We start from the raw sequence: 27,904 nt of genomic DNA on the forward strand, positions 1-27,904 counted from the left end.
AAATCAAGTTCAATTTCCCCTTTACCACTGTTAAATCACAATTTTACAATCCTTTAGTTTAATATTTATTTGCAAAATTTCAGAAGAAAACCCTGTGCCAAAAATTTCTTTTTAATGAAAGGTTTTGTCAAATCTGTTCAATTAATTAAAGACGCAAACAATTCAGCACAAGTCTCTCAATCAGTTCAGATAAATTTGCAACTTGACAACAGAAGTGAGAATTTGAAGGTTTAAAATGTTAGTTTTATCCTTTGCACTGAGCCCAATTTGCTATTACTCCATGAAATTCAAATTCACAGAAGATACTACATATTTGTGAGCAGTTAACTCTCTTATCCATAAATTAAATGAGTAAATGACATTCCATGGTCCTGCATTACAAAACCACAGAATGGGCCAAAAGCATCTGGAAAAACCCTTACTACCTCCAAATGGTGCTTTAGTTGAAAACACATGCAGCTTGCATTGCTCATGTTCTGACCTTGGAATCATCTGACATACCAGCTATTCAAACAGGATATCATTGACAGCAAGATAAAAGACAGAGAAGAGATAAAAAGGGAGAGTGTGCAGATAATTTATCTTTGTAGCTGTAATACAGGAAGATCTCCATAGTTTTGACAGCTAAATTGATGAATTCTACCTGGCATCATATAACAGCTGACAGTTTGATCTCGGGGGCAGCATCAAATATTTAGTCCATCCAGTATTTTGTAAAACCAGCTCACTTAAAAAAAAAATCGCCTTAAAGTACTTCAGATCATATTTTAAAAGAAAAATATATAAGGCAATTGTATGTGAGTGGAACTGATAAATAGAAGAGGAACGATCACCTTATTGGGATTGTATTATAGACTCCTCAATAGCATTTGTGTGCTAGTGTTATGTTTCACACAGAGTACTTCCAAGTTCCTTTGTGCTGCAGTTTTCTGCAGTTTTTCTCCATTGAAATGATACTCTTTTGTTCTCCCTTCCAAAACGAACTTCACGTTTTCCCACATTATATCCCGTATGCCAATTTTCTGCTCACTTTCTTAGCCTATGAATATCTCTTTGCAAACTGTATGTATCCCACTCGACCTGCCTTTCCACATATTTTTGAGTCATCTAAACATTTTGGGTACAGTGCCTTTGCTTCCTTCCTCCAATTTATAAACATATGTTATCAATAGTTGCGGTCCTAGCCCTGATCTGTGTAATGTCCCAAGTCCCCGAAAAAACCATATCCCACTCACTGTTTCCTATCCATTAGCCAATTCTCTATCCACACAATTTAATGATAGACTGAACCATTAGACAGAATCAATGTACTGACAATTAACATGGCCACCTCTAATGCTCAGCGGTCTGCATTATAACTAGAAATGAAAGACTAAGTTAGGAAAGGTGAAATTAGCGCACTGGTTGTTTCAGACTCGAATGCAAGAAAACCTGGCTCTCAGCCAGCTAAACCACATGTCATGTCATCAAAATACCTTGAACCCCAATCAGTATGCAATTCCCAACATGTACCTAACTGTATTAATAAGTACCAGTGCATTTTATGATAAATACTATATTAAAAAATTTAAACATTCAGAGCAAGTACAAATCCCTCTCTCTGAAGAAAATTAAAATATATAAAGCACCAAAATCAATTATAAAACTTCAGATATAATCAGACATATGGATCAACTCCACATCAGATGTTTTTCTCCTACCTCCATCCACAATTTAGTACCCCGAGATAAAGCCTCTTCAGTTCGAATAAATGCCAAGAAGTTTGAAATGTCAGACAGTGTTACTCTTTCCTAAGAGGGCAAAAAGAAATTTAGATTTGTTTTTATCTTTAGTAGCAGAAACTACATCTTAACTGCATTACAGTGACAAGTGTTATGGATCAGGACACACCCTCAAAACATTTCACAAAGGTAGCCCAGACCCTAACTTTGCTAGTTGTTTTAAGCAAGTGTAACACGGATATTCCAGGAGAAATGCTGCTGGTCACACCACTTAGTTTTAAACAGAACAGAATTTATTTACAAGATTACGGAATGAAAAACAGAAAGACAGAATACCGAATAACTGAACCTCTCCAAAAACCCAACAGATCATCCCAACTTAATGATGCTGATCCAAATACTTGCAGCAATCCCCAGAAATACCCCTTGGCACAAAAGGCAAAATCAAACACAGGTCTTGCAAGACAGAAGTCAGAGAGAGAGTACCAACCTGGACCTGCTTCTTTGCGTCCAGCAGCCTTGTTCCACACCACTTAAAACCCAAACCACCAGAAAAAAGCTGAGCCTGGAGAACTGACCCTTTCATTGTACAATTTTTTTTTAAACCATCTGCCTGAGGCAGCATCCGTTAGCTATAAACAAATTGGCCCTAAAACCCTTCAACCCCTGACTTTTCGGAGTCTGTGTGCTTTATACACTCTGGGGGAAAAAAGCCAAGGACAGCATAACCTTGTTAAAGGAGCAGCCTTGTCACACAACTTACAAACTAGAACAATTGTTTTAAGCAGAAAAATAAAATTACAGATTTCACATTTTGCCTTAAACCTGGAGTATCAAATCCTCAAAATCAAAACAGATCAACAGGGGAGATGGAATTTCATCCAAAGAAACAAGGTAGTATAGCCGGGGACAAAATTAAGAGATGACTAGAACTGAGCCACTTTTACCTCCCAATATTATGACTTTTCAAAATACTGACAAGACTAGGGGAAGACAATGGTGTCATGATAATATCATAGGACTAGGAATCCTGAGGTCCAGAACAGAGCACTGGGAAAACTGGTACAATTTGAATTCAATTAATTAAGATCTAAAGGCTGGTGCCATAAAGAGAGACCATGATCTACTGTTAACAACTCAACTGGTTCATTCATGCTCTTGGCTGGTATGACCTTAGTGTAACTCCAGACCCAAAATGTGCGATTGACTCTCAACTATCCTATGAAATGGCCAAGGAAGTTCAAGGGCAATGAAGGGTGAGCAAAAAATGCTAGCTTCCCAGAGACAGCCAAATTGCATGAAAGAATAAAGAGAAAAATGCAAGCCGAGATTTCATTCCAGAGCTTTATACTCTACTCTAGATAGAACAGGATCCATACAAGTTACCCAGTTACGAATCCTCTAGGCTTTCAAATCCTATCATTTCAAAATCTTACTAGCTTGAATCACTTTAGCCCGCTGCTGAAATTTTAGGCTTGATATGCCTTCCTCATTTTTCCTTTTATCTCTGTCCAGAAATATTACCAAAAGAAAATGCCTCAAATATTCTATATTTTGAAAAATTATACATTGAAAGATTGCTTAGTTCAACAATTGTCTGAAGTCCCATAAAGTCATGCCCATCATTCTTGATGCAGGTGTTACTGCATAAGCCAGCATTCATTGCCCTTGAGGAAATGGTGGGAAGCTGCCTTCTTGAACTGCTGCAATCCATTTTGTGGTGCATACACAATGGTTAGGGAGTGATTCCAGATTTTGACGTACCAATATTGAAGGAACTGCGAGATATTTTCAAATCAGGGTGGAGGGGAACTTGCAGGGGGTAAAATTCCAATGTATCTGTGTTATGTGGTGTTATCCAATGTTTGTGGTGGTTATGATGTTTAAGGAGAATTTCTGCAATGCATCTTCAAGATGGTACACACTGCTGCTATTGACTGTTGATGGTCAAGTAAGTAAATGTTTGTAGATGCGGTGGTACTCAAGCAGGCTGCTTTATCCTGGTGGTGTCAAGCTTCTTCAATGTTGCTGGAGCTGCACTCATTCAAGCAAGTAACTTGTGCCTTGTAGATAGCAGGTCAGCACTAAGGAGTCAGGTTGCGAGTTACTCACTGCAAGATCCCTAGCCTTGGACCTGTTCTTGTAGCCACTGCATTTATATTGGCTAGTCCAGTTCAGTTTCTGGTAACCACGGGATTTTGATGATGGGGGATTCAATGATAGTAATGCCATTAAATATTAAGAGGCTGATGGTTAGATTCTCACTTGTGTGGGAATAATGTGACTTGCCAGTTGAAATCTGAATGTTGTCCAGGTCTTGCTGCATTTGGACATGGACTGATTCAGAATCTGGGGAGTTACAAATGTTGCTGATCATTCTGCCATCATCAGTAATCACCTGCATTTCTGACCTTATGATGATGAGAGGCTAATTGATGAAGCAGCCAAACATGGTTGGGTGAGAAATTCCTGCAGAAAGAGGTCCTGGAGGCGAGATGACTAGCGCCCAAAATCATAACCATCTCCCTTTGTGCGAGATACAATCCGACTAGAAAAGGTGTTTCCTCCCTCCAGACTTCTACTGACTCGAGCTTTGCTAGGACTCCTTGATGCCACACTCTGTCAAATATGGCAAGGGCACATGCTCACCTCTCCTCTAGAATTCAGCTCTTTTGTCTAAGTTTGAGCCAAAGTTGTAATGAGGTCAGGAGCTGAGTCGCCCTGTTGGATCACAAACCCGGTATCAGTGAATAGGTTATTGCTAAGCAACTGCTGCTTGACAGTATTGCTGATGACATCTACATTACTTTACTCCAGCCCTTCAAGCCTGCTCCATCACTCAATACTCAATCCCTGCTCCACTTTCTCCCTAAACCCCTTAATTCTTTCAGTGTGAAGAACTATATCTAACTCAGCCTTGAAAACTTTAATGTTTTGGCCTCAGACAGAAAGTGCTGGAGAAACGCTGGAAGCATCGTTAGAGAGAAAAGCAGAGTTGATGCTGAGATTCTTGAAGGAGTCCAGTGACCCTTAGCCAATTCAAGTCTCTTTTCATACGTCAACCTTTCCATCCAGAAATCAGTCGAGTAAACCTTTCTTGTAGTCCTGCCATAGTCAAAACACATTTCCACAGATGAGGAGACCAAAACTGCACATAATTCTTCAGGAGTGGTCCCTGTACAATTGTAGCAAAACATCCATGCTCCAGTATTTGAATGCTCTTGCTATGGATAGCAACATACGATTGGTTTCTTTCTTCACCTGCATGCTTACTTTCAACAACTGGTATACAAGGCCAGCCAGGTAAATGATCAGCAAATATAGTAGACAACACTATCAATGGGTATGCCCTATCCCACCAGCACAGAGCCAGCAGAGATGGAAGCAGTTTGTTGTACAGTTAGGAAACTGCAGCCATGGGAGTCCATTGATTCCATATGCCATGAAATCTCATGACATTAGATACGTAAATCTCCAACTGATTACCACATTCTACCCCCAGCCTTTGTCGATGATTCAATACTCCTCCATATCAAACATCTACATTTCTATAATGTTTTCTGCTGTTGCACAGACCTCCACTGTCCACAAGTGACATGGTTTCTGCAAACAGAATGCTAATTGGTGTACACAGAACCTCCAAACACAATTTAGATGGAATGTTATTGAACTAAGTTGCAAACCTAGATCTAAAAACAATCTAAATGAAAGGTCCACTCGTACTGCACAAACCTACGCACTCCAAAGCCAAGCTTCAAACACAAATTAACTTCACGTACCAGGACAATCCACCAGTTATGAACTAAAAAACCAGAAATTCTAATTCTCAACAAATAATATTAAAAATATATATCTCAGTTGACAATAAAAAGTCCTTTTAAACTTATGGCAATTTGGGAGAATCGAGTGGCTTTGAAGGGTGTTTCATAGGACAGTTAAGTGCCAATCTAACTCTGAAGTCGCACGCAGGCCAGATCAGGTAAGGATCACAGATATCCTTCCCAAAAAAGAACATTAATAAACCAATCTGGCTTACACAACAATTGACAATGATTTCATTGTACTTTTGGTCATAGAGTCATAGAGATGTAGAGCATGGAAACAGACCCTTCGGTCTGACTTGTCCTTACCGATCAGAATCCAGTCCCATTTGTCAGCATCTATCCCATTTCCCTCCAATCCCTTCCTATTCATATACCCAGTCAGATGACTGTTAAATGTATACTAGTCTCCAACACTTCCTCTGGCAGTTCATTCCATACATGCACACCCTCTGAGAGCAAGTTGCAAGATTCCTTTTAAATCTTTCCTTTCTTATCCCTAAACCTACGCCCTCTGGATTCCCCCACGCTGGGGGAAATACCCTGCCCATTTACCTTATCACGCCCCTCATGATTTTATAAATCTAAAATTTTAGAATTCAAATTCCACTATATGCTGTGGTATGATTTGAACTCACATCCCCAGACCATTTCCTGTGCCTCTGGATTGTCTCTGTTCAGTGACAATATTGCTACATTACTGCTTCCCCTGTATACAGAGATTAAATGTTTTCTAAAATACTACTGAACTTGAATTTCAGGCAAGATTGTAAAGTGTGCAGCTACTTTAACTAGAAGTTTAATTAGAAATGGAACTTGGTTTATTAACATCTCCTCAAAAGGATGATTCTCATTGTTAATTGTATTTCAAAACAAAAAGCAGCACATTGGTTTTTCGCTACAGTCATCAAGTTTGTTCTAAACACAAAATGAGAAACGTTATATCTTACTTTAAAGCTGAGCAAACAGCAAGCCATTAACTCAACTGAGAGATCGACTTCACCTTAGCTTTTATCGTGTAGCGCTTATGCTGATAATTGAGACAACCAGACATGAAACTTAACACTTCAGCATTTATTTCACTTCAACAATTTTGTTGCATTTCTTGTGACTGTGCGCTGACTGGACTATCCTGTGTTCTTGGTCGAAGTACATTATATGTGGACAATATTAGTAGCTCAGGTTGAGGTTCTGGATGTCGGTTTGCTCACTGAGCTGGGAGGTTCGTTTTTAGACGTTTCATCACCATACTAGGTAACATCTTCAGTGAGCTTCTGGATGAAGCTTCATTCGGAGGCTCACTGAAGATGTTACTTAGTATGGTGACAAAATGTCTGAAAACTAACTTTCTAGCTCAGCGAGCAAACCTTCATCCAGAACAATATGTAAATGGAGAAAGATGGAAGAAAGAAAGAAATATATATAACAAAAACTTACATTCTATATAACTTAGACCACATCTACAGGGTGCCATATTTAAATTTTAGTCAGGAAAATAAGATTATTTGCATGTCTAAGTTAAAAGAATAATATTTTCTTACCACATTAGTCAAGTGCATTGCAGTCTGTAGAAGATAACATTGAGCTGCTTCTCGCAGCAACACTTGATGATTGGTCATAGTGCAGCACATTACTTCCCTGTGAAGTATCAGATATAAAAATCAGGGACAAATAATGACTTTAGCTAAGTATAATCCTCAACAGATTAAAAACAAAGTACAGATACAGTGTCTCAAATCGAGTTATCCTAAAACCAGAGTTTTAAAACCTAAAACCAAAAGCTACTCATTTGTGTCTGGTGTCAAGAAACAATTTTAACTGCTATCCAGTAAGTTAAATAACTTACAGGGACAATGTGGCTTGGTGCTGCATTGGGACACCAGAATAGTTACTACTTTTGTACACCAGTCTTGTCCCAAACGCTGCATGAGTGACTTGGGTGACCTTCATCCTCACCCAACCTGCAGTTCTTTGGCAGTTTAATGAGAACAGCTGTACTGTGAATACAGCATAGCCTGAACGTTCGAAAGAGTCATACTGGACTGGAAACACAAACTCTTTTTAACCTCTTCAGATGCTGTCAGTGCTGTTGAGTTTCCCCAGCATTGTTTGTTTTAGACTCAAAGAGAGCCTTACTTGCCTTATGATTTTATATTTTTCCAGAAACTCTTTTCCCCCCACAATTGTGTTATTTTTCAACCTTTAATGACAAGAAACTTGATTTTGTATTTTTGCTATTAATTGAATTGAGGTTCCAAACATTTCCTCCAGACTGACAAGATCCAAAGTCCAGCATGTACTTAGTCTAGAGGTTGCCACTTTTGAGACAATAGACCTGAACAATGGTTTCATATTGTATTTCAGTTCCAAGAGTTAAACATATTTCATAACACATTCCAAGACTTGCATCATTTCATGTTCTTTGCACTGAAATACCTGTGCAATCTAAAATATCTACCACCAAACTGGATGTTTCAACAAATTTCTCTCAGTCCAACTAGTCCATATTGACATTTACTCCCTTCACAGAAGCGAACATTTCTAATCATGTTTACAAACCTTGCTCCCAAATCCATTCAACCTTTTGTCATGCATCCAACTATACATTCTGAACTTGAATGACAATTTATGTTTCTGTCTCAACCATGAACCCTATTCCTTGTTAAAGTGTGGAGTTTTAAATTATTCCAAGTTGAGTCTCTTCACAAACATCCATACCGAACAGCATGAAGCCCTTCTACTCCCCAGGTTTTGCGTGTTGGAATATGTACAAGAGCTTGTGAGATGAAAAGTATGGGAATAGCACACCAGTGCTTAGCAGCCATGCTCTTAATCAACTTCATGAGAAAGTCACCTAACCAAAAGGAAATAAAACTTTTAAAAACTTTCCACATAAATCAGTTCAAAAGACTACAAACAAATGACAAAGTTTTCAAAGGTTTGTAGATTTGAATCTTAAATATTAATGTTATTGTCTTATAACTCATCAAGAGTTTCAACATGCATTATCAATTGTAACCTTAGGGTCCAACAATCAATATAACACAAACATATTTAAAATATAACATCCTCTTTAACTTCATCTCCCCAACTGTAGCATTATTCAAGTTAGAACATGGAATGATGCCCTTTGAAAAAGGGTATGGCTTATTCAATCTGTGCTATGACACTTTCCAAGCAAAACACAGAAGTCTATTTGCAGAGGTACGTAACAAACCTAACAGCCTTTTTTTTAAACAAGAGAGACATCAAAGAAAACGATCAAGTGGTATTAAAAGTAAGTTACAGGTCACAACTAAAAACAATTAGGGATGGGCAACAGAAATCATTGTTGCCCATCCCTCATTTTCCTCAAGAAAGTGGTGTTCAACTGCCTTCTACAGTCCAGGTGAAGTCAGCTCCTATGGTAGGAAGGGAATTAGGATGGGGGTAGGAAGTTAGGAAGGGAGTTCCAGAATTTCAACCCAGTAATAGTCTAAGAACGACAGTATGATATCAAATCAAGATTGTGTGTGGCATGAAGAAATACCAGCAGTGTTGATGGTTTTCCAATGCATCTGCTGCCCTTGCCCTTCTTGATGGTAGAGGTTACAGGTTTGAAAGGTGCTATATAAGAAGCCTTGGTGAGTTGTTAGAATGCATCATTTAAACTGTACACACTGCTACCCCTATGCTGGAGGTCATGAATATTGAGGGTGGTGCCATTCAAACATGTTTATTTGACCTACAATGTGTCAAGCATTTTGAGTCATGAGTGTTGTTGGAGCTTCTGCATTCAAACAAGTGGCGTGCATGCCATGCACTCTGATGTGTGCTTTGTAGATAATGGATATTATAGAGAGTCATTACATCCTAATTAAACAAAGGTAAAATTGTAATTGTTCCAGCTGTAAAACTGATAATTTTCTAGGTGAACTTGATAAATCTGCTTGGAATATGAAATCAGCAAATGCCCTCATATAAAGCCAAGTGCAGTCTGGGTAAGCAGAGGGCTCAATCCCCACTTAGCATGTTACTGGATCTCAGCTGAAGCAGCAGCAGCGACCGGGATGGGGTGGAGTTTGGGGAAACATAGAAGTCAGTAAGGGCTTCCATTCCTGTTTACTGACTTGTTCATGGATGCCAGGTGAAGTTACTGATCACCTATGAAAATCTGTGCAGTTGTTTTCTTCAGCTGCAGAATGCTGTGGATCATTCTGCATTAGAGCTTTGCGACTCCAGGTCACCAATTCAGTAATTCAAATTACCGAAAACTTCTTTCTGGGTACCACATTACACCCAAGCAACCTCCCCTACATGAGCTAGAGCATAAAAATCAGTGGCTGTAGACAGTATGTTCTCATCGCTATCCACAACAGATTAGTGTGCGCTTTCCTAAATTGAAAACATACTTACAACACATTCAAGACTACCTTTTGCAAAACAGACTGCTCAATCACAAGAATCTACCTTGGAATTCTTCAGCCACATTTTCTACAAAATTAACAAGACATGTCTGTAACTTCTCAGCTAGAATAGGACGGCTGCCAAGTATCTGTTCTGGAGATCTGAAAAGTAGAAATGCACACAACAACATATCAAAGCAGATAAAGATCACATTACACAAAAAAAAAGTAACAAACAAAGGAACTAAAATACTTACACACCTGCTGTAAAATGTACTTTCTGAAAGAGCATCCATCACTGGTCCACAGATAAACTTAAATTTATAAAGAAAAAAATCAATTAGGATTATTTGAAATTGTAAAGTAGGTTCTTTGATTTGAAATAAACAGGCAATAAAAAGATTTTTTTAAAGATAAAAGAGGGATCAAAGCAGCAGGTTATTCAAGTTTTCAGAACAAATAATAGGACAGAGAATATGGAAAGGGTCATGAATCGAACTTCAGGCACAGCAAATAACAGGACAATTCTGAGAAGGCGAACAGTCAACTCAGCACTAAGGGTGTTGTACTTCTAAGTTTGCAGTATACAAAACAAGGTAAACAAACTTGTAGCACAAATTGAAATAGGCAGGCATGATGTAGCGTGTATCACAGAGACATGGTTGCAAGGTGATCAGGGCTGGGAACTAATTTTTCTTTGTTCCTTCACAAGATGTAGGCATTGCTGGCCATCCCCAATTGCCGAGAGGGCAGTTAAGAATCAATCACATTGGTGTGGATCTGGACTCACATGTAGGCCAGACCAGGAGAGGATGGCAGTTTTCTTCCCTAAAGGACATTAGTGAGACACATCGGTTTTTCTGACAATGGATTCATAGCCAGCTATCATTAGACTCTCAATTCCAGATTTTTATTGGACTCAAATTCTACCATCTGCCGTAGCCGGATAGGAACCTAGGTCTCCAGGACATTACTTGGGTCTCTGGGTTAACAGTTCAGCCATAATACCACAAGGCCATTGCCTCCTCGTATAAAGATTAACATTCTATCAAAAGGATGGGCAGAAGAGACAGAGTTGCCTTGCTAGTAAGAAAGTAAATTAAAATCAACAGCAAGAATTGATGCTGCATCAGAATGCGTGGACTCTGTGTCGATAGAGTTGATGATACACGCCTCCTAATAGTAGTTAGGATGTGAGACAGAAAATAAATCAGCACTTAGAAAAGGCATGTAAGAAAGGCACTTGAATAATAATCATGGGGAGTTTGAATATGGAGATGGACTGGGAAAATCTGATCACAAGAAAATGGAATTGGGGAACATCAATAGGGGTGGCACAATGGCTCAATGGTTGGCACTGCTACCTCTCAATACCAGTGTCCCAGGTTCGATTCCAGCCTTGGGCGACTGTGCAAACTCCACACAGACATTCTCCTAGTGTCTGCATGGGTTTGCTCCGGTTTCCTCCCAGTCAAAAGTTGTGCAAATTAGGTGAATTGGCCATGCTAAATTGCCCATAGTGTTAGTTGCATTAGTCAGAGGGAAATGGGTCTGGGTGGGTTAGTCTTCGGAGGGTTGGTGTGGACTGGTTGGGCTGAAGGGCCTGTTTCCACACTGTAGGGAAGCTAATCTATGAGGTGGCTTTTTGAAGCAGCTTGCAGTATAGCCAAATAGGGAACAGGCAATTTTGCGATGTGTAATGAGACAGACTTGATGAGGGAGTTAAGGTGAAAGAACCCAGAGGGGACACAGTGGCCATTATAACAGTTGGAGAAGGAGCAGCTGGAATCAGATGCAACAGTGGCATAATTGAGTAAAGGTCAATTGCGTAATTGACTCCAAAGAGACGAGGAGGAAACTGGCAGAGTTGATTAGAAGGGGAGCCTAACAGAATCCATTTGATCTAACCTTGCTAACACTCGACTATGAGGAATCTTGTCAAATGCCTTAGTGAAGTTCACATAGATCACATCTACAACTCTGCCCTCATCAAGCCTCTTCGTTACTTCTTCAAAAAACTCAGTCAAGTTAGAGAGACATGATTTCCCATGCAAAAGGCCATGTTGAAGATCCCTAATCAGTCCTTGCCTATCCAAATACATGTAAATCCTGTACATCTGAATTCCCTCCAACAATATGCCCACCACCAAGGTCAGGCTCACTGGTCTTTAGTTCCCTTGCTTTTCCTTACTTCCTTTCTTAAATAGTGGCAACACCTTATCCAAACACGTCTTTCAGCGCCTCACCTATAACTATTGATGATCCAAATACCTCAGCAAGGGGCCCAGCAATCACTTTCCTAGCTTCCCACAGAGTTTAAGGGTACACCTGATCAGGTCGTGGGGATCTATCCACCTTGATGCGTTTTAAGACATCCAGTATCTCCTCCTCTGTAAGGTGAACATTTTTCAAGACGTCACCATCTATTTCCCCACATTCTATATATTTCATGTCCTTCTCCACAGTAAACAACTCGTTTAGCATCTCCTGCAGTACAACAAATGCTGGCTTGCAGATCTTAGAAGAGTCCAATTCTCTCTCTTGGTACCTCCTGATTATGGCAATTGCTATTCCTGGGACCGTAAGAAACTTACAAAAGTTGTGTGCACAGCCCAGACCATCATGGAAGCCAACCTCCCAGCCATGGACTTCACCTACACTTCTTGTTATTAGCGAGTATTGAGAAGATTTGTAGCTCAAAGAAACTCAAACATATAAATAGAAAACAGGAATTATCAGCAGTGCTTCATCTGAGGCCCCCTGAAGATGTTACCTAGTAGGGTGACGAAACATCTGGAAATGAAACTTCCAGCTCAGCGAGCAAACCTAGATCCAACACTTCTTGTTGCTCCAGAAAGGGCAGCATGATGGCTCAGTGGGTAGCAATGCTGCTTCAATGCCAGAAACGTGGGTTTAATTCAAACCTCAGGCAACTGTCTGTGTGGAGTTTGCACATTCTCCGCCTTAGCTACGTGGGTGCCCTCCAGGTGCTCCGGTTTTCTCCCATGGTCCAAAGATGTGTATGTTAGGCGGATTAATCATAGGAAATGCAGGGTCACAGGGATAGGGTAGAGGTAGGAGACTGGGTGGGATGCCCTTCAGAGAGTTGATGTGGACTTGAAGGGCTGAATGGCCTGCTTCCACACTATAGGAATTCTGTGAAAGTATACTCCCATTGCCCTTATACTCTAAGGATTCACTCGATCTATCCTGTCTATACCTGATACGTGCTTCCTTCTTTTTCTTAACCAAAACCTCAATTTCTCTGGTCATCCAGCATTCCTACAATGTCTAGCCTTGCCTTTCACCCTAACAGGAATATGCTATCTCTGGACTCTTGTAGTCTCTTTTCTGAAAGGCTTCCCATTTTTCAGCCATCCCTTTACCCGCAAACATCTGCACCCAATCAACTTTGGAAAGTTCTTGCCTAATACTATTAGAATTGGCCTTCCTCCAATTTAGAACGCTAACTCTTAAATCCCATCTATTCTTTTCCATCACAAATAGAATTATGGTCTCTGGCCCCAAACTGCTCCTCCACTGACACTTCAGTCACTTACCTTGCCTTATTTCCCCAAGAGTAGGTCAAGTTTTGCACCTTCTCTAGTACGTGCATCCATATACTGAATCAGAAAATTGTCTTGTACACACTTAACAAATTCCTCTCCATCTAAACTCTTAACATTATGGTAGTGCCAGTCTACATTTGGAAAGTTAAAATCCCCTGCCATTACCACTCTACTATTCTTACAGATAACTGAGATCTCCTTACAAATTTGCTTCTCAATTTCCCTCTAACCGTTAGGAGGTCTATAATACAATCCCAATAAGGTGATCATCCTTTTCTCATTTCTCAGTTGTACCCAAATAACATCCCTGTATGTATTCCCAGGAATATCCTCTAGTATAGCCATAATGTTATCCCTTACCAAAAAGGCCACTCCCCCTCTTCTCTTGCCCCCCACCCCCACCCTCCCTATAGTATCCTGGAACATTAAGCTGCCAGTCCTGTCCATCCCTGTAACTGCAATGATAATCCAGTCTCATTTTCCTAACCACGCCTGGAGCTCATCTGCCTTCCCTGTTAGGCCTCTTGCATTGAAATAAATGCAATTTAATTTACCTCATTCTCTGCTTTGTTCCTGCCTGCCCTGACTGTTTGACTTGCTCGACTTGCTCCTTTTCCCAACTATCCCAGTGTCAGATCGATCTCTTCCCTCACTGCCTCCCTGTGGCCCACCCTCCCCAATCTTACTAGTTTAAATCCACTCAAGCAGCTCGAGCAAAACTCCCTGCTAGTATATTCAGGTACAATTCAGGTGCAATCTATCCTTCTTATACAGGTCACTTTTGTCCCAGAAGAGATTCCAATGATCCAAAAATGTGAATTCTTCACCTCTCCACCAGCTCCTGAGCCACACATTCATCGGCTCTATTCCTACCCTCAGGAGATTGTAGCACGAGAAGTAATCCAGATATTACAACACTCAAGGACCTCTTTTTTAAATTCCTTCCTAACTTCTTACATTGTCCCTTCAGAATCTCATCCTTTTTCCTTCCTATGTCATGAGTTCCAATGTGTACAATGATCTCCTGCTGGTCCGTCCCCTTTGAGAATATTCTGCATTGTTGTGGATCTGTTCGCCGAGCTGGGAAGTTGTGTTGTAGACATTTCGTGCCCTGTCTAGGTGACATCCTCAGTGCTTGGGAGCCTCCTGTGAAGCGCTTCTGTGATGTTTCCTCCGGCATTTATAGTGGTTTGTCTCTGCCGCTTCCGGTTGTCAGCTCTAGCTGTCCGCTGCAGTGGCCGGTATATTGGGTCCAGGTCGATGTGTTTGTTGATAGAATCTGTGGATGCCTCTAGGAATTCCCTGGCTGTTCTCTGTTTGGCTTGTCCTATAATAGTAGTGTTGTCCCAGTCAAATTCATGTTGCTTGTCATCTGAGTGTGTGGCTACTAAGGATAGCTGGTCATGTCGTTTTGTGGCTAGTTGGTGTTCATGGATACGGATACGGACACGGACCACTAGGACTCATAACAGCACACAAACCAACAGCCACTCTCAGACAACAACTCACCAGGACAAAAGCAGCTGATACCCAGCATGAACAAAACCAACGTAGTATACAAAATCCCATGCAAGGACTGCACAAAACACTACATAGGACAAACAGGAAGACAGCTAACGATCCGTATCCATGAACGCCAACTAGCCACAAAACGACATGACCAGCTATCCTTAGCAGCCACACACACAGATGACAAGCAACATGAGTTCTACTGGGACAACACTACTATTATAGGACAAGCCAAACAGAGAACAGCCAGGGAATTCCTAGAGGCATGGCACTCATCCACAGATTCAATCAATAAGCACATCGACCTGGACCCAATATACCAGCCACTGCAGCGGACAGCTGGAACTGATGACCGGAAGCGGCAGAGACAGGCCACTATAAATGCCGGAGGAAACAGCACAGAAGCACTTCACAGGAGGCTCCCAAGCACTGAGGATGTCACCTAGACAGGGGCCGAAACGTCTGCAACACAAATTCCCAGCTCGGCGAACAGAACCACAACAACGAGCACCCGAACTACAAATCTTCTCACAAACTTTAAATATTCTGTATTCTTGAGATATCCTTGATCCTGGCACCAGGGAGGAACATGCCATCCTGATTTCTTGCTGTCAGCCTCAGAAACGTCTATCTACAGCTCTGAATAGAGTGTCCTGTATCACAAATCGATCACTTGGAACCTACATAATCCTTGTCACATTAGAGCCAGTCTCGATACTAGAAACTTGGCTGTTTGTGCTACATTCCCCTGAGAGTCCATTAGCCCCGACATTTTCCAAAACCACATATTTGCTTGAGATAGGGATAACCGTAGGAGACTCCTCCCTAAATGCCCCCCTCTCCTACCTTTCCTAGTGGTTACCAATCTACCTGACTTTATCCTATAACTGCCATCCATCACACCCCCTAGTTCCTGTAAATTCCTCACTGCCTCTAACTGCTGGTCCAATTGATCCATGCGATCGGATAGGATTCACAACTAAACATACGTACTGCAGACATAATCATCAGTAACATGGAAATTCTCCCTAATCTCCCACATCTGACAGGAAGAGCACATCACTCTACTCAGGGGCATCTTTGCACCTTAACAATCTACAGAAAATAGCACAGTCTTACTGCTCTAAAAAACACTCTCCCCACCCCACCCTCCCCAGCTAACTTAGTACCTATGTTTTATATTTTTAAATTTTAATCAAGATACAGATCTAAATAAAACATAAACATAAATAATCTACTCTACTCACTATTAAAAAAACACAGCAAGGTTAATTTAAATACCATGCACTTATCTGCCTACTTGGAAGAATATGGTAAACATGGCTTAGTCAACAAGGGTGAGAGGGGAAGGATATAAAAGAGACCTAAGGGACAACTTTTTCACGCAGAGGGTGGTACGTGCATGAATGAGCTGCCAGAAAAGTGGTGGAATCTAGTACAATTGCAACTATTCATATACCCATCCAGATGCCTCTTAAATGCTGCAATTGTACCAGCCTCCACCACTTCCTCTGGCAGCTCATTCCATACATGCACCACCCTCTGGGTGAAACAGTTGGCCCTTAGGTCTCTTTTATATCTTTCCCCTCTAACCCTAAACCTATGCCCTCTAGTCTTGGACTCTCCCACCCCAGGGAAATGACTTTGTTTATTTATCTGATCCATGCCCCTTATCATTTTGTAAACCTCTATGAGGTCGCCCCTCAGCCTTCAATGCTCCAGGGAAAACAGCCCCGGCCTATTCAGCTTCTCCTTATAGATCAAATCCTCCAACCCTGGCAATATCCTTGTAAATCTTTTCTGAACCCTTTCAAGTTTCACAACATCCTTCCGATAGGAAGAAAACCAGAATTGCATGGAATATTCCAAACGTGGCCCAACCAACATCCTGGACAGCCACAACATTACCTCCTACCTCCTATACTCAATGCTCTAACCAATAGAGGTCTTCTTCAGTTTCCTATCTACCCGTGACTCTACTTTCAAGCAACTAAGAACCTGCACTCCAAGGTCTCTTTGTTCAGCAACACTCCCTAGGGCCTTACAATTAAGTGTATAAGCCCTGCTAAGATTTGCTTTCCCAAAATGCAGCACCGCACATCGTTCTGCCACTCAGTCCACTGGCCCATCTGGTCAAAATCCTGTTGTAACCCAAGGTAACGTTCTTCGCTGTCCACTACACTTCCAATTTTGGTGTCATCTACAAACTTATGAACTATACCTCCTATGTTCATATCCAAGTCATTTACGTTAATGAAGAAAAGTAGTGGACCCAACACCGATCCTTGTGGTACAAGACAGAGTGGATGTAAAGATGACGTTTCCACTATAGGAGAGTCTAGAACTGGAGGATAGAGCCTTTGAGTGAAGGGATGACCCTGTAAAACCGAGTTGAGGAGGCGGTTCTTCAGCCAGCAAGTGGTTCACCTGTGGAATTCATTGTCACAGATGGCTTTGCAGGCCAAATCATTGAGTGCCTTTAAGACAGAGACAAATAGGTTCTTGGGTTGAGAAACATATCACCAATGGTTGAATGGCAGAAGAGAGGCTCAATGGGCTAAATGGCCTAATTCTGTTCTTATATTTTATGGTCAAAGAGAAAACAAATAAAATACAGTAGAGAAAAAAAAGAGACAACACATTTGTTTTGAATGCTTTAATAGGAATATACAAATTGCTGCATTCAAGTGAAAATTTCCTTCATGAGTTAGAAATGTTCAATATAGAATTTAAAAGGAACTTAAAGCAACTGATGGCATTCATCCAACACACTTTCCATGCCACATAACACCTTAACAGCATCTCAATGTCGATCACAGAATGTTTGAGAAGGACATGTAGATTCCAAAACAGGATGTCAACATTACCTGATGGCGACCCAGATCAAGAATATTCACTAGAGCAATGGCAACCCCATCTTGAACAAAGGTCTGATCTTCCTCTCTCCTTCCATTGTAGGGAAAATTAGAATATCATTGCCAATAATTTATCACGTATCAATGGTAGCAAATTTTAAAACTTACCTCACAAAGATCTTGAGTTCTGAAAGGATACTTTGTGACACTAAGATCAAGAAACTGAAACAGGCTTTCTTTCATTGCAGTTTTGTTTTCACTTTCAAACATTCGTTTGTAAGCACAAAGGAGCCAAGATGTGTGAAAAAGTGAACGACCTAGGTATATAAACAAACCATCAATCAATATTTTTTTCCACGCATTAATTGTTTAATTTTTGCAGAATAAAACATTTTAAAATCTAAAGTCAGTTAACTCAATCTCTCCAAGTTTAGAATACCATATATTCAATCAAGCATTCTTCCCTTCCATACCCTTCCCCACCCCCAATCAAATAAAATAGTTTTGACACTATTAGAAGTAAGGGCAGCCAGCTTTACAAGCCACGAAAGCACTTCCAAAACTTTTGCCCTATTACCCCAGTCCGAACCTTGAAAATTACTGCAAGCCTTCAGTCAGAAATTTCCGAGCTAGATTACAGCTATTATAACTTGTTTAAAGCTTCACTACCTCCACTCTGGGAAGCCCTTTGCTAGTGAATAATGATTAAACATCAGATGAGACTTCCTGTGAAGAACAGCAATCTGGGAAAAACTCAACTCACAAAACTAAATGATAGTTTCATTTATTAATTCCAATTGCAAGAGAGTTTGCAATGAACTGGAGGCCCAACAAATTGAGACTACTTAAGCTCAAATTTTCTGGAATTATTTTGTTGATCTGTCCAAGTTCAACCAGTCTATTCTGATACTTATATCTACCCCTCCTACGATGTAATTTAAAACTGCAGAGCAAAGTGAAAAATAAATTAGACAAATGAAAAATGTCCACATACAATTAAATCAAATGTCTCTTAAGATGAAAAATTCTTGTTTTCCTCATATTAAACTTGGCAGTTTGCAAAATCAAAAGTGTTTTATTAAGATTATGGTTGTAAAGACATTGATACAGATTAGCAATAAGTGACATTGGGGGCAGGAGATGTCAACACGCTAAAATAATTAAATAAATTGCCAACAAGTATAATCCAAATTAAGCAGTTTTGAGGTACAATTACTATCAAAGTAGGAACTGTAGCAGCCAATTTGAGCCTGCAGACCTTTTTTTGAAATGTAACAGCAATAATTTGAACTTACATGGAAACTTTAACATAGAAAAGTGTCCCAATGTATAAATCAGACAAAGTAAATGCTGGATCAAGAACAGCCTTGAAAAAGAAATGAGCTGAGATGCAGATGGAACAGGGATGATGTGTGAACATTTTGGGGCAGGCAGGGGATCAGGGTGTGGAAGTGGAGAAGAAAATGCAGTCATATAAGGGGCTGGAGAAGAGGAGACATAGGGAGGAACAAGCTCTAAAACTCAAGGTTAAGAATTTTACGTCTGAGGTGTTGAGACTCAAGAAGCCAATTGTGTCACAATACACAGTGGTTTGGACACTGAAATTGAATGAAATGTACCCAAAATTCCAGGCAAGACAAAGCTAAGTGGGATGGTGAAGAAGAGGATGTGGAGGTGCTTCAGTGTGATTTAGCCAAGCAGTCAAGACCTAAACATGGTATGATTTGAAGGAGGAGTTAGATATACTACTTGGGGCTAAAGGAATTAAAGGATTTGGGTGGAAAAAGCAGGTACACATTGAGTTAGATGATCAGCCATGATTGTAACCAGGAAAGGAACAGGTTCATGGGCCGAATGACCAACTCCTGTTCTTATGTTGTGTGTTTCTACATTGAGTGAAGACATAGGTTGCGCCTGAGAAGTATGACATGCAAAACAGAATCTGCTGCATCTTTCCTTTACTTTTCATTTTATTAATTCATCAACTGCACAGGCAAGAACAGCCACTATTGCTCGTTATTAATTACTCAAGGAGGTGAGCTCCATTCTTCAAGGCGTAGTTTATGTGGTGTAGATACAGCAAGCGCTTAAATTAAGGGAACTCCAGTGACAATATTTTTCAAAGTCTGGACAGTTATGACTTGGAGAAGAACTCGCAGGTGGTGGTGTTCTCAAGCATCCATTGCTCCCTGTGCTTCTTGGTGGGAGAAGTCATGGGTTTAGGACGTGCTCTTGACAGAGCCTTTGTAAGTTGCTGCAGTGTGTCTGACATTTACAGCTGTCAAATGGATCAACAGCATCCAGGCCAGTGTATTCCATGATAATCTCAGCCTTTGGAGTCAGCAAATGCATCATTCCTGACAGAATTCCCAATCTCTGACTTGGTCATGTCAACCTCTATTTATACAGTCAACTCAGTTCAGCTTCTGGAGAATCCAAAAGATGTCATTATGGCAGCAGGTACACAGGCAGAATCATTTGCCCTGGGACATCATTCTATAACAGTAAAACCTCATGCCATTGGGTCAAATGTGGGCATGGAAGAAGTTACTTGACCTTATCCTCACCAATCCATCTGTAATAAGTGTCTGACCTTGACAGTATCAATTGAAGGGACCAGAGTGGAGATGAGGTCCATTCTTCATATAGAGGATACTTTCCTCACCACAAATAATGTGATAAATCTAACAGACTTCGAATAGATCTAGCAACTGAAAACTGGTCACACACAAGGCACTGTTGGCCATCAGCAGCAGAATTATCTTAAACCACAATCTGTAATCTCATGGCTTGTCATAATGCTCACTCCAGTATGACCACAAGATCATGTTAGAAGATCAAATCTGGTTCAATGAAGAATGCTGAAGGACATACCAGGAGTAACACAAGGAATATGGCAAAATGAAATGCAACCTATTGAAACGACAACATAGAACTGCTTTCATTCCAAACAAAAGAAAGAAAATGTCACGGAAAAAGAGGACAAATGGACTGCAGAGTTGCTCCTTTGCGGCCGCAATGAATTGCCCTTTAATGTTTTCTAACATTACCATAGAGTCATAGAGAGGTACAGCATGGAAACAGACCCTTGGATCCAACTCGTCCATGCCAACCAGACATCCCAACTCTAGTCCCACCTGCCAGCACCGGCCCATATCCCTCCAAACCCTTCCTATTCATGTACCCAGCCAGATGCCTTTTAAATTTTGCATATGTACCAGCCTCCACCACTTCCTCTGGCAGCTCACACACTGATCACCCTCTGTGTGAAAAAATTGTCCCTTTCGGTCTCTTTTATATCTTTCCCCTCTCACCCTAAACATATGCCCTCTCGTTCTGGACTCCCCAACCCCAGGGAAAAGACTTTGCCTATTTACCCTATCCATGCCTCTCAATTTTGTAAACCTCTATAAAGTCACCCTCAGCCTCCGACACTCCAGGGAAAACAGCCCCAACCTGTTCAGCCTCTCCCTATAGCTCAGATCCTCCAACCCTGGCAATATCCTTGTAAATCTTTTCTGAACCCTTTCAACTTTCACAACATCTTTCCGATAGGAAGGAGACCAGCACTGCACACAATATTCCAACAGTGGTCTAACCAATGTCCTGTACAGCTGCAACATGACCTCCCAACTCCTGTACTCAATACTCTGACCAATAAAGAAAAGCATACCAAACGCCTTCTTCATATCCTATCTACCTGCGACTCCACTTTCAAGGAGCTACGAACCTGCAATCCAAGGTCTCTTGGTTCAGCAACATTCCCATGGACCTTAGCATTAAGTGTATACGTCCTGCTAAGATTTGCTTTCCCAAAATGCAGCACCTCGCATTTAGCTGAATTAAATTCCATCTGCCACTGCTCGGCCCATTGGTCCATCTGGTCAAGATCCTGTTGTAATCTGAGGTAACCCTCTTCGCTGTCCACTACACCTCCGATTTTGGTATCATTTGCAAACTTACTAACTATACCTCTTATGCTTGCGTCCAAATTTTTAACGTAAATGACAAAAAGTAGAGAACCCAGCACCGATCCTTGTGGCACTCCACTGGTCACAGGCCTCCAGACTAAAAAACAACCCTCCACCACTACGTTCTGTCTTCTACCTTTGAACCAGTTCTATATCCAAATGGCTAGTTCTCCCTGTATTCCATGAGATCTAACCTTGCTAATCAGTCTCCCATGAGGAACCTTGTCAAACGCCTTACTGAAGTCCATATAGATCACATCTACCACTCTGCCCTCATCAATCCTCTTTATTACTTCTTCAAAAAACTCAATCAAGTTTGTGAGACATGATTTCCCAAGCACAAAGCAATGTTGATGATCCCTAATCAGTCCTTGTCTTTCCTTTCCAAATACATGTATATTCTGTCCCTCAGGATCCCCTCCAACAATGTGCCCACCACCGAGGTCAGGTTCACTGGTCTATTGTTCCCTGGCTTGTCCTTACCACCCTTCTTAAACAGTGGCACCACGTTTGCCAACCTCCAGTCTTCCAGCACCTCACCTGTGACTATTGATGATACAAATATCTCAGCAAGAGGCCCAGCAATCACTTCTCTAGCTTCCCACAGAGTTCTTGGGTACATCTGATCAGGTCCTGGGGATTTATCCATTTTTACCTGTTTCAAGACATCCAGCACTTTATTTGTCCTATTTTGTACCTGCCTGCCCTGACTGTTTGATTCGCTTCTGTTCTCAACTGTACCAGTCTCAGATTGATCTCTTTCCTCACTATCTCGCTGGGTCTCACCCCCCCACCTTACTAGTTTAAATCCTCCCAAGCAGCTCTAACATATTTCCCTGCCAGTATATTAGCCCCCTTCCAATTTAGATGCAATCCGCCCTTTTTGTACAGGTCACTTCTACCCCAAAAGAGATTCCAAGGATCCAAAAGTGTGAATCCTTCTCCCATACACCAGCTCCTCAGCCATGCATTCATTTGCTCTATCTTCCTGCCCTCATCAGCTCATAGCACTGGGAGTAATCTAAATATTACTACTCTCGAGGACTTCTTTTTTAAATTTCTGCCTGATTCACTGTAATCCCCCTTCAGAATCTCATCCTTTTCCCTTCCTTATGTCATTATTATTCATTGTCCACATTGAAACCAATGGGCTTCAACCTGACGGTACAGCTCTATGTCTGAAGTGCATTTACAGCTGAGAAGACAACCTACCAAAACATACGGGCGTGTAAAAATATTAGTAAATATTGCAACGATTGAAGAAAATCACACTGAAAGGTCATAATCACCCTGGTCATTGGAAACAGTGGCATCCATTAAGCTCTTGAGTCGAGGTAATATTGGTCTTATGACATGAACCTAAAATACAAAATCAAAAGAATTATGTTTTCAGCTGCTTCACTAACATAATTTTTCCGAAGAACAATTTGAACAATAAAGCATTTAACAACATTAAAATTAGCTTATTATTATTTTTGTCAATTCTGACATGATAGTCGTTTAAACTTAAGAAGTATTCAGATGTACACTCATGAAACCAAGGCATACAAGGCTACAGGCCAAGAGCTGGAAATGGGATTAGAATAATTAGGTGGTGTTTTGAACCGTACAGACTTGATGGGCCAAACAGCCTTTTTCCATGCTGTAGACATCTGTGACCCCACATACACATAAACAACAAAGAAAAAGTAGAAAGCATCTGGTTCATAATGCCCAAACCACTCATACCTGGGCTTACCAGGTATGCCTGTGACACACACAGACCTGTTCTCAATCCTTAGGAGAGTCAAAAAAAAATTTAAAGGGGGATAAAGAAAACAGGAAAGTTTTTACTCTAAATTTAATGAAGAATTTGTTTGCCCAGAGGGTGGTGGGTATCTGGAACTCACTGCTATAAGGGTGGTACAGACAGGAACCATGACATTTACATAGTATTCAGATGAACACTTCATGCCACAGCATACAAGGTTGCAAATCCAGTTCTGGAAAACGGGTATGGACATTACACCACTATGGCCTGTAAACCTCTATGATTCAACAACTCTCAAATAGAATTCAACAAAGCTCCAGGAGGCAAGTAATCCATTAACCTTACCACCTAATCCACAACTGACTTTCTATAATAGGAAACATACGTTCTCACTGAGGAACTTATCGAATTTCCTTTTGAATTACTGGGAGAATACCATGATCACGAGGTGTATCACCTCTATTCAAAAGGTACGAACTCAGCGTTCATAGAAACTCTTCATAATGTCTCTTGTAAAGCCATATATAATTCCTCTGCCATTGTTAAAACATCAATCATGCTTTCATAAAATTACATTTGTATCCACTATAAACTGCCCAAGTCCTTCCATCTATCATGATTACCTCCTTGGTTTTTGTCAAATTAGGACTGAAGCTACTTTGCATCGATAATAGTTGTTCACAAAGACCCTCACGTTCCTCCCTGATCCATACAGTTTCGTGGGTAGCCAGATATCAGGCAAAGTGAACATTCTCTCAACAACATAATGAGTCAAATTTCATTTGAGAGTAATTCAAAAACATTTCAGACATATATCCTCACAATAGTCATCTGCATTATTTAGCTCAGGCTGATACTTGGAAATGGAGAACTTTTCAAAAGGGACACACGTACTCAAAATTTGTCACTTACTTGATTTTCTTCCAGTGTTTCCATTATTAAAATATAATTTTCCCATAACTGGAAAAGTTGCTTGCTTTTTTCACCCGACCACCAAAAAAGGCATGTGTCTAAAATAAAAATGATTCATGTTAAATTGAACTGAGGAATTGCTATTTTTTAATTATAAAATCATAACAGGCAAATTTCCAGTCAAATATCAATTTCTGCAAATTATTGAACTTTGCAGATTAAAAAAAAAGTTTACTGGCCTTCAAGTCCAATTACTTTCATTAACGTTCTCGATTATTCCTTTGTCATCTCCAAATCGCATCCCACCTAAAGTTGTTTTGGCCACCTTCCGATCCTCCAGCTCATCTAAAGCTCTACCAATGTCCTATTTCACACCAGGTCTTGATCACCGATCCATTTTATTGTTCAATGCCTCAAATTTTAAATTCCAATCTTTGTCTTGGAAGTATTGAGGACATTCTTTTACCCACTAATCCTTTGTCATTTTCACTGTTCTGCTGGCCATGGTCTCTGATGCATTGCCCACCATTTCCCAAACATGAGTTAGGAGCAGGTGTGGGTCATTCAGGCTCTAAAATCTGTTTCACCATTTGATGACATTTTGGCTGATGCTAATCTGGCTTCAACTCCCATTTCCTGATTAGTCCCCATACCTTTGATTTACTTGACAGTCAAGAATCTACCTGCCTTTGACTTGAAAATATTCAATGGTGTCTCCCATCTGCTCCCGTCATCCCCCCTCCACCTCCATCAAAAAGTATAAAAACACACATTTTCCATTCACTTTCAACTATAGAGAGGAGTCACACTGGACTCAAAGAATTCTGTTTCTCTCTCCACATTTGTTGGTCGACCTACTGGACTTCTCCAGCATTTTCAATGTTTGCTTCAATGACCCTATTTTTACTGGTCTCTGGAGAAGAGTGTCCCACAAACCTAAAACCCTCATGAGAGAAAGAAATTCTTCTCATCTCCTTCATAAAAGGGAGACTCTATTTTTAAATTGTGTCCTAATCTTCTCTCTCTCATAAGGAGAAACAAACATCTTTTCAGCACCCAACCAGTCAGGTTCCTTCAGGGTCTGGTATGGTTATATTATATATCATATTATGGGTCATTAAGATCACCTCTCATTCTTCTAAATACCATTGGAAACAAACCCAACCTGTACTCATGAGATAACCCAGCAAGGAGTCCAGCAGGACTTCTCTGAACTGCTTCAAGTGCAGTTATGTCCATTTTAGAGAAGGAAGCCAAAACATACCTTGACAGCCCAGCTTCTAGCCCCCGTGAGTCCACTCTCGGAACTATCTCCTTTGACTTCCCTGACTTCTTTTAGACTTTAATAAACCTCCATCCCTAACTAAATGTTCTGCTAAATTAGAAACACAATATACGTAAATGAAGGAAGACAGAGAGAACTAACCGTCTTCATATAAGATTGCTGGAACAGATTATCACTTGAACGCCTGAATCAATTAAAACTTAAACAGCAAAGTTTTCTTTTAAGTTTAAGAGTGTTTCCTGTTTATGATGAATTTTAGCTTCCGTGTCACCGAATCTATACAGCTCAAACTTCCAGTTTTCTATCTTCTTTAAAAAATATATATCATTTTGAATGACATGACCAATCAAGATTAAACCTCACTTTTGTCAAAGTATTCCATATTACTCCAAAAACATTTCTTTCAACTTCCCCTTGTATTTATCTTGAACCTAAACTGCAGTCACTTCAATTTAAGATTCAACATGAACAATCCACATTTACTCTGTTTATCTTCATCAATTTGAACTAGTCTAATAAATGCAATCATTATATGATGAAAGGACATTGACCTACCTGTTCAAAATTTTATTTCTAACTGCAGACATCATCAATATTATTCACATATGGTTGTTGGTGTAATTCTATCCTCTTATCGCAAAAAGTACAGTCATGCAGAGCATTCAAAGCCTAACATAATTTGCCTCAAAATCTGAAGAATGTAGTAAATTAAAATAAAGAATCTAACGGCATCATTTTGCTCCAATACATTGAGAAATTTAACACTACAATGATAACCCTAAAGTTTATGTTTATTCACAAATGGAATATTCTCATTTACCCTTTCTCCTAGGCAGTTTGTGTCCTGCTCTTCTGCCTCCTTGGCATTTTGCTATTCCTCAAACTTTGATATTCAACTTTTTATTTTGAAGTACATTGCTAGAGCTGCTCGGGAGGATTTAAACGAGTAAGGAGGGCAGGGATGGGACCCAGGGAGGAAAGAGATCAATCTCAGACTTGTACAGTTGAGAACAGAAGCGAGTCAAACAGTCAGGGCAGGCAGGGACAATGTAGGACTAATAAATTAAACTGCATTTATGCAAGGGGCCTAACAGGGAAGGCGGATGAACTCAGGGCATGGTTAGGAACATGGGACTGGGATATCATAGCAATTACAGAAACATGGCTCAGGGATGGGCAGGACTGGCAGCTTAATGTTCCAGGATACAAATGCTACAGGAAGGATAGAAAGGGAGGCAAGAGAGGAGGGGAAGTGGCATTTTTGATAAGGGATAGCATTACAGCTGTACTGAGGGAGGATATTCCCAGAAAAACATCCAGGGAAGTTATTTGGATGGAACTGAGAAATAAGAAAGGGATGATCACCTTATTGAGATTGTATTATATACCCCCTAATAGTCAGAGGGAAATTGAGAAACAAACTTGTAAGGAGATCTCAGCTATTTGTAAGAATAATACGGCAGTTATGGTAGGGGATTTTAACTTTCCAAACATCGACTGGGACTGCCATAGTGTTAAAGGTTTAGATGGAGAGGAATTTCTTAAGTGTGTACAAGACAATTGTATAATTCAGTATGTGGATGTACCTACTAGAGAAGGTGCAAAACTTGACCTACTCTTGGGAAATAAGGCAGGGCAGGTGACTGAGGTGTAAATGGGGGAGCACTTTGGGGCCAGCGACCATAATTCTATTTGTTTTAAAATAGTGATGGAAAAGGAAAAGACCAGATCTAAAAGTTGAAGTTCTAAATTGGAGAAAGGCCAATTTCGACGGTATTAGGCAAGAACTTTCAAAAGCTGATTGGGGGCAAATGTTCGCAGGTAAAGGGACGGCTGGAAAATGGGAAGCCTTCAGAAATGAGATAACAAGAATCCAGAGAAAGTATATTCCTGTTAGGGTGAAAGGGAAGGCTGGATGACTAAAGAAATTGAGGGTTTGGTTAAGAAAACGAAGGAAGCATTTTTCAGGTATAGACCAGATAGATAAAGATAGATTAGAAGAGTATAAACGATGTAGGACTATACTTAAGAGGGAAATCAGGAGTGCAAAAAGGGACATGAGATAACTTTGACAAATGGAATTAAGGAGAATCCAAAGGGTTTTTACAAATACATGAAGGACAAAA

The 27,904-nt window shown here is 40.4% G+C and overlaps 1 protein-coding gene across 7 annotated transcripts in view; it reads right to left on the bottom strand.

Moving 5' to 3' along the window:
- The window catches only part of LOC140482788 (probable methyltransferase TARBP1), a 179,343-nt gene that overhangs the window by 143,316 nt on the left and 8,123 nt on the right, over window positions 1-27,904 (bottom strand). For all 7 annotated transcript variants that reach the window (XR_011961789.1, XM_072580400.1, XM_072580399.1 and 4 more), the window contains exons 2-9: window positions 24,494-24,591; window positions 23,121-23,190; window positions 18,029-18,177; window positions 10,189-10,241; window positions 9,992-10,089; window positions 8,261-8,396; window positions 7,084-7,180; window positions 1,701-1,790 (exon numbers count right to left, since the gene is read on the bottom strand). Coding sequence is in view for 6 of the 7 variants with exons in the window: in XM_072580400.1 (XP_072436501.1) it covers window positions 1,701-1,790; window positions 7,084-7,180; window positions 8,261-8,396; window positions 9,992-10,089; window positions 10,189-10,241; window positions 18,029-18,177; window positions 23,121-23,190; window positions 24,494-24,591 (791 nt within the window). In the remaining variant the exon portion in view is untranslated. The remainder of the gene's footprint in view (window positions 1-1,700; window positions 1,791-7,083; window positions 7,181-8,260; window positions 8,397-9,991; window positions 10,090-10,188; window positions 10,242-18,028; window positions 18,178-23,120; window positions 23,191-24,493; window positions 24,592-27,904) is intronic.

This window comes from Chiloscyllium punctatum, chromosome 11 (assembly GCF_047496795.1).
Source record: "Chiloscyllium punctatum isolate Juve2018m chromosome 11, sChiPun1.3, whole genome shotgun sequence".
Classification (NCBI taxonomy): domain Eukaryota; kingdom Metazoa; phylum Chordata; class Chondrichthyes; order Orectolobiformes; family Hemiscylliidae; genus Chiloscyllium; species Chiloscyllium punctatum.